Consider the following 17,088-nt stretch of genomic DNA (forward strand, 5'->3'; position numbering starts at 1 on the left):
ACCAGCACTGGATCTTCAGAGGAAAACTCCACCCTTCTACAGGATCAGTGCTTCAGCAGAACCACACCTGTCTCTGCAGGAGCACTGCAGCCACCATTTAATGGGACTCTACCAACAGCCTGACACACAGGGAGCCAGGCCATATTCTGACTCTGGCAGTGTTGTTTTGTGTTCCTGCATTGTTTTTGGGTTTCTTTTCCTTCCCTACTAACGAGCTGTTATTCCTCCTCCCATATCTTTGGCTGAGAGCCCCTTAATTTCCAACTTAGAACAACTCAGAGGGAGGGGGTTCACATTTTCCATTTCCTGTCTTCCTCAGCAGACACCTGTCTTTTCAAACCCAGACACCAACTAAACTGCCTGGAGGGCTGCCTGAGGTGTGATTTAAGTAGGACTTGTGGATGTGCACCTGGAGACACAACTGCCATGGGACACCTGCTAAACCTGTCCAGCCAACTGCCCTTTGCTGATCCAGCCAGTTCTTCTGACATGCTTTGGGAGCCCAGTGAGAAAAACCTCTCTGAGCCATTGGCCAGCCACTCTTTATCCTTTTGTGTTCCTCTTTTTAGGTAGGTGTTAATGCACAAACTCCCCCTTCTGTGCTCTGATAACACACACATTCATTTCAGAATGTGTGAACCCATGCTAAGCAAGAAACATGTAAGCTGTGATTTTCCTCCATCTCAGGAATATATGTTGGAAAAAACCCCATTTTTGGACACAAAATGGGAAGTAAATTGTGTTATGGTGATGGTAATTACTGGTGTTTGATCTAGTCTGGCACACCAGGGCAATGAAGGTGGGCATTCATTTAAAAATCTGAGTCTCTTCCTTGCAGTATAAAATCATGAAAGACAACTGTTAGGTGGCTAATATTAAAGGATCTACAGTTCTGGACAATTATTGGCCATTTCTGGCCCTCAATCACCACTCAGCACCTTGCTCTCTCCTGTGAAGTGTTTAGACACCTGCCCCCAGGACACAGCAGTTCTCCCAGAATGAGCACTGGCTGAAGACATCTCAGATTCTAAACATTTGTTTGGACAGGAAAGGTGAGCAGATTCCTTCTGTCACCAGAGGAAAGCATTCCAAGAGGGAGAGCTGCTCAGGAAAGCATTCCAAGAGGGAGAGCTGCTCCTCCCAGGCCATGTTCTTCCCTCAGAGAGCTCCAACCCTGCTCAGCTGTGGGGGGAGCGCACACACCTCGAGGGCTAAGGGCTTAAAATCCAGAATTTGCTGTCATCCTAATGATCCCCTGACCCATGGCCTGTTGCCAGCACTGCTGTGTGCCCCATACCTTGTTCTTGCTGCTCTCACAGGACTGTAAACTGGCCAGGATCTGGCTCTCTATGGCTTGGACCCACGCATCCCTCTCTTCGTAGGTGGTTGCTTCAAAGTGCCAAGTCTGGCCCGTGAGAGAGACAATGATAAACTCAAAGTTCTCTTCTTGTTCTGGAAAAAAATATAAAAAAGAAAAAAATGAATGCAATAGGAAGAAAAGATTAAGTTAAGGATAGTGAAAAGCAGCTGAAACAACCTTGGTTGGTAAGAACTCATTTTACTCAATGGTTTTTAGCTGAAGGAGGGAGGATTTGGATGAGATACTGGGGAGAAATCCTTCCCTGGGAGGGTGGGCAGGCCGTGGCACAGGGTGCCCAGGGAAGCTGTGGCTGCCCCTGGATCCCTGGAAGTGTCCAAGGACAGCTTAGACAGGGCTTGGAGCACCCTGGGATAGTGGGAGGTGTCCCTGCCATAGCAGGGGTGGCACTGGATTATCTTGGAGGTCCCTTCCAGTCCAAACAATTCTGGGGTTGTGCAAATCCTGTAACAGCAGGTCTGGATCCTGCCCTGCACAGTGCACCAGGGAACAAGCAGGATGCACTCCTTCCTCTCCAAATGCTGTGCAGATGAAGCAGTGGTTTGGGTAAATACTCAGTGCCTGTGTTTGTGAGCTTGGAATCCAGTCTGTGTCTTAATCAAACATAAAGTGGCCACAAGCACCATTCAGATTTCAACCTGAGGTGCTGAAAGCTGCATAATGTAAAAATCAAAGGGTGCCACAAAATAAAAGATGAATGGACCACAAAGAGCTGACAGTACAGAAAATGTAACAATTTACCCTCTTCTTTCAAGCAGTTTTTACAAGCACAGATATATTAAAGAGATGTGGACATTTTCTCCTCTACAGCATAAATAGTGGGATAATAATAATAATAATAATTACTGGGCTATGATACAGGAATAAAATCAGTTCAACCTATTCAACATCCACATCTGACATGGGAGATGAGAAAATGATCTGAGAAGCCAGGAGAGAGGGTCAGTGAAATATCCTTAGGGCTGCTGGAGGAGAAGGACAAGTATTCAGGCCAGAGGAGCAGCACATGGAAATACCAGCAGCACTGAAATAAATGGACACACACCCCACCTACACATGGGACACCAGTGCCAAATTAAAAAAAATCAAGGCAGCTGAAACAGTGAGTGCAATTGGGACAGGCTGGCACGAAGCATGAAAGGAAAAGAATAATAGAGCACAAAATTCTGGTGAACATCAGCCATAACGAGCTTCAGAGAGAACATTTTGTCTGCTAATGACTGATTATATATTCAGAGCCATGACACTGCTGTGTTCCTTCACCATCCACAAACATGCAAAGATCAGGGACAAATCCAGCAGCAGATTTAAGGACAGCACTGCTGGCAGCTGTGTTCCCAAGCTGGGGGACAATGGCTTTTTTTGGATAAGCTCCATGTCAGCAGGGCCAGTGCCTGCACTGCTCTAGGGATGCCCCAAAGGCAGCAGGAGGTGACTGGGCACCTCCAGGTGGGGATGAACACAGAGCTGAATGGCATTTTCAGGTGCAGGAAGGTACCTGAAGCAGCAGTTCTACTGGAAAACAGGGCATGGGGTAAATGGGAAAAGAAATCATGGAACGTTCAGAGTTGGAAGGGATCCAGAAGGATCAGACTCCCCAACAATCCCACCCTGGGCATCCCTGGGAGCATTGTCCAAACCCTCCTGGAGCTCTGGCAGCCTCGGGGCTGTGCCCATTCCCTCTGGGGGAAGAACCTTTTCCTAAAATCCAACCTAACCCCCCCTGACACAGCTCTGTGTCATTCACCTGGGTCAGAGATGAATGATGCACAGCTCCAAGTGCTCCACTTCAGCAGCACAGTGTTCCACACAAACATTGCCCAAAATGCCATGAGTCAATCATGGCCAAAACCTTGTTCATCAAACAGAGCTTTCAGGGTTTCCTGAGCAAGGTCTAAGAGGAACTACTCCACGAAAAAATGAAATGACATTCAGCCCCATGCACTGTCTCCTGCAGGACAACACAGTTGAGGTCTCTGCAGCACCACTGGCTCCTCTGATCTCCTCTTTCACAAAGCTGATCACACGCAGGGAGCTGGCTTGCCCGGGAGGAACAAGCCCAGGAGAGCTGCAGGTGGGGCTGGAGGGATATTTTGAGGTCCAGAGAAGAAAGCAGAGCTGGGAAGGGTCTGGAGCCCCAGGAGGGGCTGAGGGAGCTGGGAAGGGACTCAGCCTGGAGCAAAGGAGGCTCAGGGGGCCCTTGTGGCTCTGCACAGCTCCTGCCAGGAGGGGACAGCCGGGGGGTCGGGCTGTGCTCCAGGGAACAGGGACAGGAGGGAGGTTCAGGTTGGACACCAGCAGGAATTTCTGCATGGAATGGGTGCTCAGGGATTGAAGGGGCTGCCCAGGGAGGTTTGGAGTGCCCATCCCTGGAGGGCTTTAAAAGATTTGTAAATGTGACACCTGGATAGTGGTGAATGTGGCAGTGCTGGATTAACTTGATCTTGTAGGTCTTTTCTCACCTTAATAATTCCATGATTCTATATCCACTGAAGCTTCAGATTTACTCCCCAAAACGCTGTGCTGGTTGAAGGCATCCTCCTTCATTTTTTTTCTGCTTAAACACACCAATATTTTTTTTTTCCCTAAGCTCAACTGTGAAACAAAGCAGCAGTGCCTGCTCCACATCAGCCCCAGGGCAATTCCTTCAGAAGACAAGGAACAAACCTGTTCCTGTATGTCCTTAAGCACAGCACACAGGAACAGGAAAATCCAGGCAGGAGGATGAAGTTGTTCACTTTTTACTCTTCAGCCAAATTACAGCTTGTGCTATTTAAATCCCTGCGAGCCCAATCACAAAATTTTATTAAACAGTTTTCCATGTTTAACAGTTATTCATGGAAAGGTCCACTATAATAGTATTTTAGCACCATCAACCTGTCGAAATCAACCTGCCCAATTACTCCAAACTACATTAATAACACCGGATATTACACTAATTGTGTCCAGTTTCTATGCAGACGAGGTCCCACGGGGCTAATTCTGCATCCTCAGGGGCAAGCAACTCAGCCATCAGCCTGATTTCACCAGGAATCCCTCCTCATTACACCAGTCCAGGCTGTCAAACTTTTTTTTTTTTTTTTAAAGAAAAAAAGGTTAATGGGCCAATCAGTCATCAATTATTTCCTGGAAGGGCAGCAGAGGAAGGGTTAAAGTGTGAAAAACCAGCTGCCACTGACTTCCATTTGGAAGTTATTATCAACAGGAGATGTCTAAAATGCTGCTGTTGTTTGTTTTGCCTTTTTTTTTTTTTTTTTTTGAAGAAGGAAGGGTGGCTGGGATGGGAAATGAGCCAAACCTGTGAGACTGTGATGATATGGAGGAAAAAGCACAAGAGGTTTTGTCTTTTAGTGGAAGCCCACATGGAACCAGTGAATTTCAGGCTGCTCCATCCTTGGAAATGTTCCAAGCCAGGTTGGACAGGGCTTGGAGCAGCCTGGGATAGTGGGAGGTCTCCCTGCCCATGGCAGGGGTGGGATGAGATGGGTTTTAAGGTCCCTTCCAGCCCCAAACCATTCTGGGATTCCAGGGACACTTCTCTCCATCATCTTTCCACAGTCAACTGCATTTAACCCAAATTCACAATTTATTTTGCTCTGCCAAACAACCAGGCACTGCCACAGCCCACCCACTTCTGGAAAACAAAGAGATACAATTTCTGAGGAGCAGTGGATTGTGGAAGAAAAAACAAACCCCCAGCCTTCCCCTCCCCATGTGTTTGTGATGTGGGACTGGGATCAGGTTCAGAAACCCACACTGCAAATTACCACAGGATACAATTAGTCTGTAACTTGTTCCAGAGAACTCCACTTTGGGTCCATGGAATGGAGGGAGCACACATGTCCAGGAGCACTCCCTCCTCCTGGTGCCTCTCAGGAGTGTTTCTGAACAATGTGCACAAATCAGCTGGGTCTCCATCTCCACTCCCCCTCCTGTTTCATTCTCACTATTAAGAACTGCACAAATAACCCCTGACACCCTGCACCAGTGAGGGGCACAACTCCAAGTCACAAAATCCTAGAAGATCAGGTTGGGAGGGACCTCAAGGATCACCTGGTCCAACCTTTCAGCAGGGCAAGTCAGCAGAGGCAAGGGCTCCTTTCTGCTGGGCAGAAATCACACCCATCCTGAAAGCTGCCTTTTAAACAAATAAATATGAAGGTGTTGATGAGTATTTTGCCAGAATAAGACTGGATTTTGTGGCTTCCAGGCCAACCAGGCTGTGCATTTGTATCTGTGCCCAACCCAGCCGTCAGATAGCAGAGGATGCTGGTGCTGCTGCTAATTAACAACAACTCATCCTGCACATCTGGAGGGTGGTGCCACTCACCCAGGAAACACTTCCCAGGAAGAAGAAGTCAAGTGCAGCACCACAACCCCCTCGAGGGTGCGTTTCAAATGCTCCTAAGCACCTGCAAGAGCTGAGGTTACAGCCTGAATCCCAGCCAAGCCTGCCCCAAGCCACACCCAGACCTACTTCAGCTCCTTTTTCAGCTCTCCTGAAAGTCTCTTCTGCTCAAGCACCATAACCCTTCATCCTTTCAAAAGGAGGAGAGGGAAGAGCTGCTGGGGTGCCCTGGGAAGGAACAGGAGTTGTTTACAAGCACAATTTGTTTACAACAATTGTGTTCTTTGTGTCCCACGTGTGCTGGGTCAGTTACCTTTGCCACTGGGTGAGAATCACCCCCCTCACTTGGCAGATAAGGATGTTTATTAGCAGCCTCAATTAAGGAAATATTTGTGCCATGTCCCACTGGGCATGGCTATGCTAATACTTCTCTCCCCTTTCCAAACCCAGTGTCTAAATCTAATTAGTTTTGAAAATCAACCCCATCAGGACAAGGGAGCTCTGCTGTCGCTCGCCCACAGCTCTTGGTAAAGGTTGTGTTCCACTGGAAGAGTTTAATCCTGGTTTAGAGCACGTTTCCCTGGGTGCTGAAGAAAGGCTGAAGGCACTGAAGCCCTCTGCCTCATGGGCTCGATGTTTTATTTGGGTGCCAAGACAACCCCAGCTGAAAAATTTTTAAAAATTCAGTTCAGACAGACACATTTTTAAAAATCCAGTTCAGATGTAACTTCCTGCATAGGCACAGCACCACAGCATCACTCTGGACCCAGAGGTAGCTTGGGGCTTCACCAGTATCCAAACAAAAAAGTTTTCCCTCAGTGCCCAGCATATCCAACCAAAATCACACATCAACAGTGAGGAGGGGGAAAATCCAAGATCTTTATGCCAGCAGAGTACAGGTTTTTAATTCCTTCAAGGTAATCCTTCCTGCTGTGCTGCAAATTCATAGAATCACAGATTGGTTTGAGCTGGAAGGGACCATAAAGCTCACGCAGCTCCAGCCCCTGCCACAGGACACCTTCACTATCCCAGGATGCTCCAAGCCCTGCCCAACCTGGCCTGAAATCTGTTAGCACAGGAGAAATTATTCTGGATTTTAATAACACTGCCATGATAACAGGTACAAGGTACCCTTAAAACCAGAGTGGGGCTCGTTTGAAGCTGAACTCTGTTATTTATATACTATATAAATATCATATACTCACTGCTATTTATATACAATCTATATAAATATTATATACTCACTGCTCTTTATATACTATCTAGATGTTATATACTCACTGCTGTTTATATACTATGTAAATATCATATACTCACTGCTATTTATATACTATATAGATATTATATACTCACTACTATTGATATACTATATAGATATCATATACTCACTGCTATTGATTATTGATATACTATATAGACATCATATACTCACTGCTATTGATATACTATATAAATATCATATACCCACTGCTATTGGTATACTATATAGATATCATATACTCACTGCTATTGATATACTATATAGATATTGTATACTCACTGCTATTGATATACTATATAGATATAATATACTCACTGCTATTGATATACTATATAAATATCATATACTCACTGCTATTGATAGACTATATAAATATCATATACTCACTGCTATTGATATACTATATAGATATTTTATACTCACTGCTATTTATATACTATATAGATATTATATACTCACTGCTATTGATATGCTATATAGATATATACTCAATGCTATTTATAAACTATGTAAATATTATATACTCACTGCTCTTTATATACTATATAAATATTATATACTCACTGCTATTGATATACTATATAGATATTATATACTCACTGCTATTTATATGCTATATAGATATCATATACTCACTGCTATTGATATACTATATAGATATTATATACTCACTGCTATTTATATACTATATAGATATTTTATACTCACTGCTATTTATATGCTATATAGATATCATATACTCAGTGCTATTGATATACTATATAGATATTGTATACTCACTGCTATTTATATGCTATATAGATATCATATACTCAGTGCTATTGATATACTATATAGATATCATACTCACTGCTATTGATATACTATGTAGATATTGTATACTCACTGCTATTTATATGCTATATAGACATATACTCAGCTATTTATAAACTATGTAAATATTATATACTCACTGCTATTTATATACTATATAAATATTATATACTCACTGCTATTTATATACTATATAGATGTTATGTACTCACTGCTATTTATAAACTATATCAATATTATGTACTCACTGCTCTTTATATACTATATAAATATTATCTACTCACTGCTATTGATATAATATACTATTATATACTGTATACTAGTATATATTATTATAAACTCACTGCTATTTATATAATACCACCTATTTTTCCCCCTAAAGAAGCAAAGGATTGCTTCCAACCTGGCTGCCTGCAACAGGGAGCAGGTGGGACTTTCTCATTTGGCTTCCTATGGAAAACCACCCAAAAATCTGACAGCTAAAGAGTTTAGGCAAACTCTAACAGCAATGGGAGTAAGATTTCTTGTAATGAGAGATCTGATGGAGGAGGTAACTCTGCAGTTTTGGGGCAAGGCAGGGGTCGGGCTGTGCTCCAGGGAACAGGGACAGGAGCAGAGGGAACGGCCTCAGCCTGGGCCAGGGGGGCTCAGGGTGGGCACAGCAGGAATTTCTGCATGGAAAAGGTGCTCAGGGATTGGAGTGCAGTCCCCATCCCTGGAGGTGGCACTCAGTGCTCTGGGCTGGGGACAAGGTGGGCATCAGGCACAGCTTGGGCTCGATGGGCTGGGAGGGCTTTTCCAACTGCAGGGATTCTGTAACACCCTCAGAAGGCTGAGTCCTTCAGCTGGGATCCCACACCTGCTGAAAACCCCAGCCAAACCCTTATTTTTGGGGTGAAACAGCCAGGAGAGAGCAGCCCCTCTGATGGGGACACCCAAGCACAGAGTCCCCCATGCTGGGGACCATTGAGCCCTTAGGATTTCAGCTCTTCTGTTTTTCCTGTCTTTACAATCCTGCAGCTCTAAACTCCACATCCAGTGTTCACTGCTGCTTTCCCATTTTGGTCAGACACAACCATTCCTCTCTAGGCCTGGCAACCAAGGACACCTTGAGGGATGGAAACAAAAGTGACTTGGGGGAACAAACTGAAATGGCTTCATTACCTGCAGCTGTAATTGGGAGGTTATCCCCAATATGCAAAATGCACCAAACTTACAGAAGTGTGGAAACCTGTGACCCACTGTCCATTTTTTGGGAGTAGCCCCTGAAGGCCCTTCAATAAATAAAACTGCTTTTTATTCCCTGAATTCTGCCTGGCCTTTAGGTGGCCCAGAAAGGCATCACCAGAGCAGCACCTGCCCCCAGCTCCAGCTGAGCTCTGCCCAGCTGGCAGCACACCCAGAGCACCTAAAAACACCAGCAGGGAGTTAAAAAGGATTGGAGAGCTTTCCAAAGCAGGGCTGAAGCTGAGGGAAGTTTTTTGTTGGTGTGTGGATAGGTGTGAGCGCCACTGAGCAAGCGTGTGCCAAGGACCAAAGCAGATTTGTTATTCTGGACTGTCAGCTCCCATCATCGTTCTCTTTTTTGAAGGCATAATTATCCAAACATGTGGTTTTTAATACTTACAATGCTCATTAACTCCACATTTGCATGTCTCACCATTCCAGCTCTCTCACAGTACCAGCTCACAGCTAAGAGCATTGAACCTCCAGCTTTTGGGGGGGGGGGATAAAACATCCAAAAAACAACACATATGCCCAATTTTAGAATTTCATTTTGATGCTGTGCCTCAAAACTTTTTGGGCCATGGCCAGCAGGACTGTGTTTCCATCCCAAGGTGCCTTCAGTTTGATCAGTAAAATAAAAGATGCCTCAGATTAGACAGGCCCTACAAAAACTTGATCTGTACAGCACGAGGCAATTCCATGTACTTGTTCCTCTGCTGCAGTTTATGAACAGGTAAATAAAAACTCCCAAGCTTCTCAAGCACTAAACCTGTAGCAACAAGCACACCTGATCAGAGGAAAAATGGGGCTGGGAGGTGCAAACAGCAAATAGAAAATTGAAAATTATTAAAGTGTCTTGGTGGAAAAAAGACAACCCCAAGATTTATGAATATCTGACAGTCACTCTCTGTCTTTTCATATTTATTTGAAAAGACAATGAAAGGATCCAACCAGCCAGTTTAGCAGCTCTGAAAGGCAATTTTACACTTAGGCTGAGAAATGAAATAAAATTGCAGCTAAAAAAAAAAAAAAGCTGCCTTAACAAGCTGGAATAAAACCCCACTTTTGTTTCCTGTGCACACTTTGGCAGGGAGAGCCAGGCCCCCAGCAGCAGCCTGGGCTGTAATTGTGCAAAAAAAGGCTGGTGATATAAATCAGCAAAGGTTAATGATCAGGATGTGAACAGAGGGACTTGTTTACAGAAATAGCATGCAATTTAAAATTTACAAGAGATTTAATGCCACTGCTTGGCAATCACTAAAATCAACAGCCCAGAAAACAGTGACATTAAGAAAAATATTACAGTTCTAATCATTCCAAAATAAGTCAATTAGTGTTAGGGCATGAGCTGGCGATTACTTGACCCATTTGGTTTGCACTTAAGTGAAGAGAAAAAAAAAAATCCCCCTCCCTTATAGCGAGATTACTGAGTTGTGACCTATTTTGCATTCCCTGTTCCTTACAGCATCCCTCTTCCATGCTGCTGGAGATGCTGGTGGTGGGTTTTTTCCTCCCCCCCCTCCTCCTTGCTTGGTTTGCGAGTCGTCCTGACCTTTGACATTTGTAATAATAATAAAAAAAACATATATATAGTTAAAAAAAAAAAAGTTTATAATTGTGTTGTTTGAAGGTGGAGAGGGGAGGAGGGTGGGGGGAAATAAATACATAAAATTCCATGTGCTATTATACAAAAGGCATGATGGGTGCCTTGGGTGGGGGAAAAAAAAAAGCAATGTAAGTCAATTTGTGAACTTTGGCACCGGGTGACCTTTAGAAATACAACAATATCCAGAATTTACAAGCAAGAGCAGCACATGCAAATGACCCGGCACTGTCTCGCCTCTGGATTAGAGCTGCAAAGAGCATTATGGAGAGGGCTTGCACAAAACAAATTAAGATTGTTACTTAAATGTCATGGCACACTATTGTATTTGGCTACAGATCATTACACCTGATACTAACACTTTTAAAAACCGTAATAACTTGGGAAATATTACATTGAGTGCCCACATGGAGAAAGGGAAAATATATATATGTATCTCTTAAAAAAAAAAAATAAAATAAAAGGAGAAAATGGGTTCCTGAAGTAATTTAAACATCACCACTCCACGACTAGAGGGAAAGGTCAAAATTTAAGTAAGCTGAAAGGAACATGAATGGCAAAACAAAAGGCACAAACAGAAAGATGAAAAGACCAAGTGGGAATGACTCTGCAAACACGGGGTGGAAAGGAACACGCATGCTCGGGGCAAATCTCATCGCCAGGGGGAGAGGGAGAGGGGCGAGGAGGGCGAAATTCTGGAGAGGTGGGTTAAAAAAAGGGGGGGAGAGAGAGGAGGTGTTTGTCTGGGACAGGTGGGGTCGTTACCTTCGGTGTTGGTGCTGCTGCTGCTGTAAATATTTCGCAGGCTACCAACACGGTTTAGTTTCCAAGCTTTGCGTTTGGCTGCGTCCAGAGAGCAGGAGGGGAAGAGAGAAAAAAAAAAACAAAAATAAAAAGAGAATAAAAATAAAGCAAAAAAGAAGGGGAAAGAAGAAAAAAAATTTTTTTTTTTTTTCAATGAAAAAGGGGAGAAAAGAAACATCAAAAAGCATGTGAAGTAAAATACAAGCACGAGCCTGGTCACACGTGAAGAGCTACACACAGAAAATGCACACAAGGACCACTCAGCCCCTGCAATCCATGGCCAGTGTGGAAAACCTCAAATTCAGAGTGATTCTTCTTTCAGTCACCACAACATGACACGATTTGACAAGATTAAATGGATCTGCTATTGGAATAGACAAAAACAGACCAGTAGAAGTCAAAAAGAAAAAAAGGCAAAAAAAAAAGAGGCAGGAAGTATTTGTGCAGAAGATACAGGACTGGACAAAACAGCTACTGTAAAATGTGATTTACTTCACAACAAAACACAGCCAGACAAGAGCTCCTTTTCCTCCAAAAGCCTGTGGGGATCACTTGGTGCCCAGAGTTCCCTCTTAAACCTCCTTTTTACATCACCACCTTTAGAAAGTGAGGTGATGATGTAATGACCTTAAATCCTCTTCCCAGCAAATATTCTTTGTAGCACTGAGCTCAGAGGAAGCAGAATCATAAAACCCCAGAATGGTTTGGGTTGGAAGGGACCTCAAAGCCCATCCTGTCCTGCCACGGGCAGGAATGCTTTTCATTATCCTAGGCTGCTCCAAAATTCCTCCTCCACTGCAAAATCAAAGTGTTTGTTTGGAAATGAGGGGTGGAAAAAGTCTATTTTTTACATAGAATAGCCACACCATTGTTTGGTTAGAATTGACCCAAGCTTGGAGATTCTCTGAGCTGCTCAAAAATCTGGCTCAAAAGCACCCTGCTCATTAGGGGAGAGCACACTGTCACCCTCTTTAGAACCTTTAAGTCAGGCTGGGTTTCCTCACACAGGAACCAGATGAAACATCTGAGCAGAGCAGGACACCTGAGAGCCCCTGGAAAAGCAGGGAGCTGCTGGAATTGCCCTGTCTGGAAGTGTGCCAATGGCATTTGGATGTGGGACAGGCTTGAGTGGAGAACATGATGGTGCTGACTTGGTGGTTGGACTCAGGAGATCTTCTGAGGGACCTCAGACCCTCCTCCCTCCCAGCACAGATGTCCCTCACTCTTTAGGATGTCACCCACACCCCCCAGCACTGCCAGTTCCAGGATACAATAACTGAAGAAATTTCCTTCAGTATTGATGAGGGAATTTCTGCAATGCCCCAGAGAACTCAGAGCAAACAGCTGCTGGCAGGGAGAAGGAACAGGACACAAAGTCATTCCAGGCTTTAACAGCAAGCTCCATTTTCAGCAGGAGAATTAAAGCTGGGAGAGCTGAACCCCCCTGACTGTTGAGCCAGGTATGATTGGAACAAATCTGCTTTATTCAAAGAGGAGGACACATTCTGAGTGACATCACTGAATCTAAAAGGGTTTCCATTGGGTGCATCCTTCAAGCTGGAAAAACCCTTTCATTTAGAGACCTGTTTAACAAGTCTCTGCACTAGAGAGGCACAATTGCCCTGCAGAAAACTTGTTTTTCCTCTGAAACATTTACATATAAATAGGGAAAATCGAGGTTTGGCACCCCTCTGAAAGGGAAGATGGTCTCCAGTGCACAGAGACCCTTTCCCAGAGCCTTTCCCATTTTTCACACTTTAATGGCACGTTTTGTGTGCAGGACTGAACCTGCAGCCTGCTTTTCTATTAACCTATTGATGAAATAATCCATTTTCACGTGTAAAGTGTCAGGCCTTTCCCTTGCCTTCCAACAAATGGACTTTTCCCACCGAGATGCTGAGCTCCTGACACATCCACATGCATCCTGTGGCATCCCCTGGGCTCCTGCCCACTTCCTCCAGGTGCTCTGCTGCCTCCAAGGATTCAGTAAGGCTTTGGGCAGTGCCAGGCAGAGCCTCTGCAGGGTGAGGGATGTGCCAGGAGAGCAGAGCCCTGCCTGCCTCTGGAATTGCACCCAGCCAGGCTGCACAGGCCCTGCAGGGCATTAGCTGCCTGCTTTTCTCTCAGTTATCCCCCAGGATTCAGCTTGCCTGCTCTGCCTTCACTTCCTGGGCCCCAAAGCAAAGCCAACAAAAGCTCTTTGTTGCCAGCTCCAGAGATATCTATATTTATATCTATATTTATATCTATATCTACACCTAAATCCATATCTATATATCTATATCATCTACAGAATCCATATAATCTATAGTATATCTATATATCTATCTAGATATAATAGATATCTAATCTATATCTGTATCTATATCTATCCATAGATCTAGGTAATCCATATAATCTAGATTACATCTATATATCTATCTAGATATAATCTATATCTATCCCTATATCTAGATCATCCATATAGCCTATATCTATATCATTTATCTATATCTACATCATCTATATAATCCATATAATCTAGATTACATCTATCTATCTATCTATCTATCTATCTATCTATCTATCTCTATCTATCTATCTATCTATCTATCTAGATCTAATCTATATATCTATATCTGTATCTATCTGTTCCTATATCTAGATCATCCATATAATCTATATTTTATCTATATCTATATATCTATCTATATCTGTATTTATATCTATATCTGTTCCTATATCCATATAATCTATATAATCCATATAATCTCTCTCTATACATATCTATGTCAATTATCCAAATCTATTTTCTATATAATATATATATGATTTGGGTTGGAAACCAGTACATTTTATATATATATATATAAAAATATATATAAATATTATATCTATATCTATCTATCCCTATATCTGTATAATCCATATTATATCTATATAGACATCTATCTATTATCCAAATCTATTTTCTATATTATATATATATATACACACACACACACACACAATTTTTTAATATGTGTATGATATAGAATATAGATTTGGAGATATTTCACATATATATGAGTGAAATACATATTTCATATATATATATGTATGAAATACATATATTTCATAGATATATGATGGAAATATATATATTTCATAGATCTATGATTGAAATATATATATTTCATAGATATATGATTTGGGTTGGAAACCAATATCTATCTATCTATCTATCTATCTATCTATCTATCTATCTATCTATCTATCTGATATATAATATATGTCTATAATAAAAATAAATATAATATATATGCTTCATCAAAGAAACTCCAACTGGTTCTCAATGAAATGCTGTAAGAAACACTTCATTATCTAGCAGAAAAACTCCCAAGTAATGATAAAAAAAAGCTCTTTAAGGCAGATTGATTTTTGGAGTAATTTCTGGGAGTGTGTTTCCTTCCCAAAGTGCCACCGAGAGTTGTTTCTAACGAAAGATTCCGGGAAAAAAATAAAACAGCCAGGCAAACGTTCTCAAACCTCAGACATCAGGAATGAAGGTAACAGCTTCCCAGCACTGAATGTCACTTCTCCTGAAGTGGCAAACAGCTCTGGCCCTGGCTACTGAGGATGCAGGGCAGCTGTGCCTGCCCCACATCTGGACAAGCCCAACATCTGGACCAACAGCTGCACGGCCACTGAGCCACAGCCCAAAGCGCCCCTTCTACCCCACTCTGAGCACTGCAGGCCTGGTGACTCCAGCACTGAGCACCTTCCAGAGCAGGAATTGTCCTTGTCCCTGGGCAGGGGCCGTGAGCAGCTGCAGCAGCTGCACCTGGGGACACAGCTCATCCCTTTGCCGGTGCCTCTGGGTGCTCCCTGGGAGCTGAGCCGGCCCCACTGGTGCAGAAGAAGCTTTCACACCTGCACATCAGGGTGAGAAGAGCTGTGCTGGAACAGAAAGGCTCCAGGACAGCCTTTTGTAAAGATATGGAGGAACTGGGAATCAATTAAACTTCATCACTGCCAATTACCACCTCTCTTGTATTTGCTCAGGCAGTAACTTTACAGCTGTGAGCAGCCAGAATTTCGGTGTTTGCCTTCTGTGATGGGGCTGCTACTCATCCTCTGCTGGTGCACCTGCTTGTCCTGCCCAGTTCTGATGAGTCAGGCTCTGCAGTAAATGTGTTTATTGCCACCACCATCACCTAGCACGGTTCCCAAAAGCAGGAGGGGTTTGTAGGAAGGCTTTGAACCCACGTGTGATCTGAGGACACATCCGTTTGTTACCTGGGAAGTTCCCTAAGGATGCTCAGGGTGCTACAGTCAACAAAACCCTGCATTAACCCTTTCCAACCTGCTCCAATATCGCTGCCTGGGGGTCTCTGTGCAAATCACAAACAGGATGGGCCTGCAGGGGAATGAGTCTTGAGCTGTTTATCTTCCAGCATCACTCTCATTACATGGTTATGACAATGGGAAGATGCCAGCAGCTCACATCCCTGGCAGCAGACAAAGAACTTCATGTTACAACTTCCTTTAAAAGTTTTTTTGACCAATCACACAAAGCAAAAGCAAAATGACAGTACTTCTGTCCAACCACTGTAAGCATTGTAACCTTTAGTTAAACAATGCTTGCTTAGTTTGGATGCAATATCTGCTGATAAACATTAAAATACAATGCACAGAGCTCCATTATTAAGCTGACAACTTCCTAATACCTCAGTAGATATACTTTTCTGTAGCTCAGGGAGTTATGTTAGCCAAGCAATAATACACAAACCATTCTTCTATTACTCCTTAGTTTTCTACGTCTTCTGTAATTTTTCTGCTGATAAATTTATGGTACTGCTTAACTCTAATTGCACTTCTGCTGTCTCTGAGGCCTGCCTTTTGTAGCTTTCCCAAAAGCCTCTGATTTTAAGGATTCCCACAATTCCCCCTTCCCTCCACCATCTCCTACCCCCCAGGAGGGGTTTGTAGGAAGGCTTTAAACCCACGTGTGATCTGAGGACACATCTGTTTGTTACCTGGGAAGTTCTCTAAGGATGCTCAGGGTGCTACAGCCAACAAAACCCTGCATTAACCCTTTCTAACCTGCTCCAGTTCAGCTCCTTTCCCATTCTGATAAGCAGAAACACGCTTTTATTCCTGGCAGAGTGTTGGCCTCCCTCCAGTGCTGCAGCCAGGCATTCCAGATGTGCTAATGTCGTCACCTCTGCTCTGGCTGTGACAGAGCTCCTGGCTGATTAGACAAACAGTCCTCAGCCAGCTGATGAAAAGCTGCTGGGGCTGCTGGGCTGTGTGTCCGAGCCTGGGCAGCCATGGAGGAGGTGGAATTACATGAATTACATCCCTGGAGTGTGCTGAGCAGGGCTGATTAAATGAGGCACGCCACAGCCCTCAGCATCAATTATCAGAAATAATAGGATCTCTGCACCCAGGCTGGGGGAAGGGGGCTGCAGTGTCAGGTGCTTCCCAGAGCACCTTCCCAGTGGCCAGTGCCAGAAATAAAACCAGCCAGGCACCCCAGCACTGCAATTCCACACTGGGGAACTGCAGTGAGGAAAAATCCTCCTCAGCAGCACAGGGCAGCTTCTCCAGGTAACACCTGCCCGGGAAGGTGGAGCTCTAAGAGGAGGATGGCAGGCAAAGCTGAATATTTAGGGATAAACCTCAGCCCTCCC

General features: G+C 43.8%; 1 protein-coding gene across 7 annotated transcripts in view; it reads right to left on the bottom strand.

Annotated features, from left to right (window-relative positions):
- Positions 1-17,088, bottom strand: part of AGAP1 (ArfGAP with GTPase domain, ankyrin repeat and PH domain 1) — a 315,136-nt gene that overhangs the window by 43,114 nt on the left and 254,934 nt on the right. For 4 of the 7 annotated variants that reach the window (XM_084209324.1, XM_084209326.1, XM_084209323.1 and 1 more), the window contains 2 exons: positions 11,396-11,473; positions 1,298-1,452 (listed from right to left, as the gene is read on the bottom strand). In XM_084209324.1, coding sequence (XP_084065450.1) covers positions 1,298-1,452; positions 11,396-11,473 — 233 coding nt within the window. The remainder of the gene's footprint in view (positions 1-1,297; positions 1,453-11,395; positions 11,474-17,088) is intronic. The other 3 variants (XM_084209327.1, XM_084209325.1, XM_084209328.1) reach the window with 1 other exon arrangement.

This window comes from Fringilla coelebs (assembly GCF_963513975.1).
Source record: "Fringilla coelebs genome assembly, chromosome: 7".
NCBI lineage: Eukaryota > Metazoa > Chordata > Aves > Passeriformes > Fringillidae > Fringilla > Fringilla coelebs.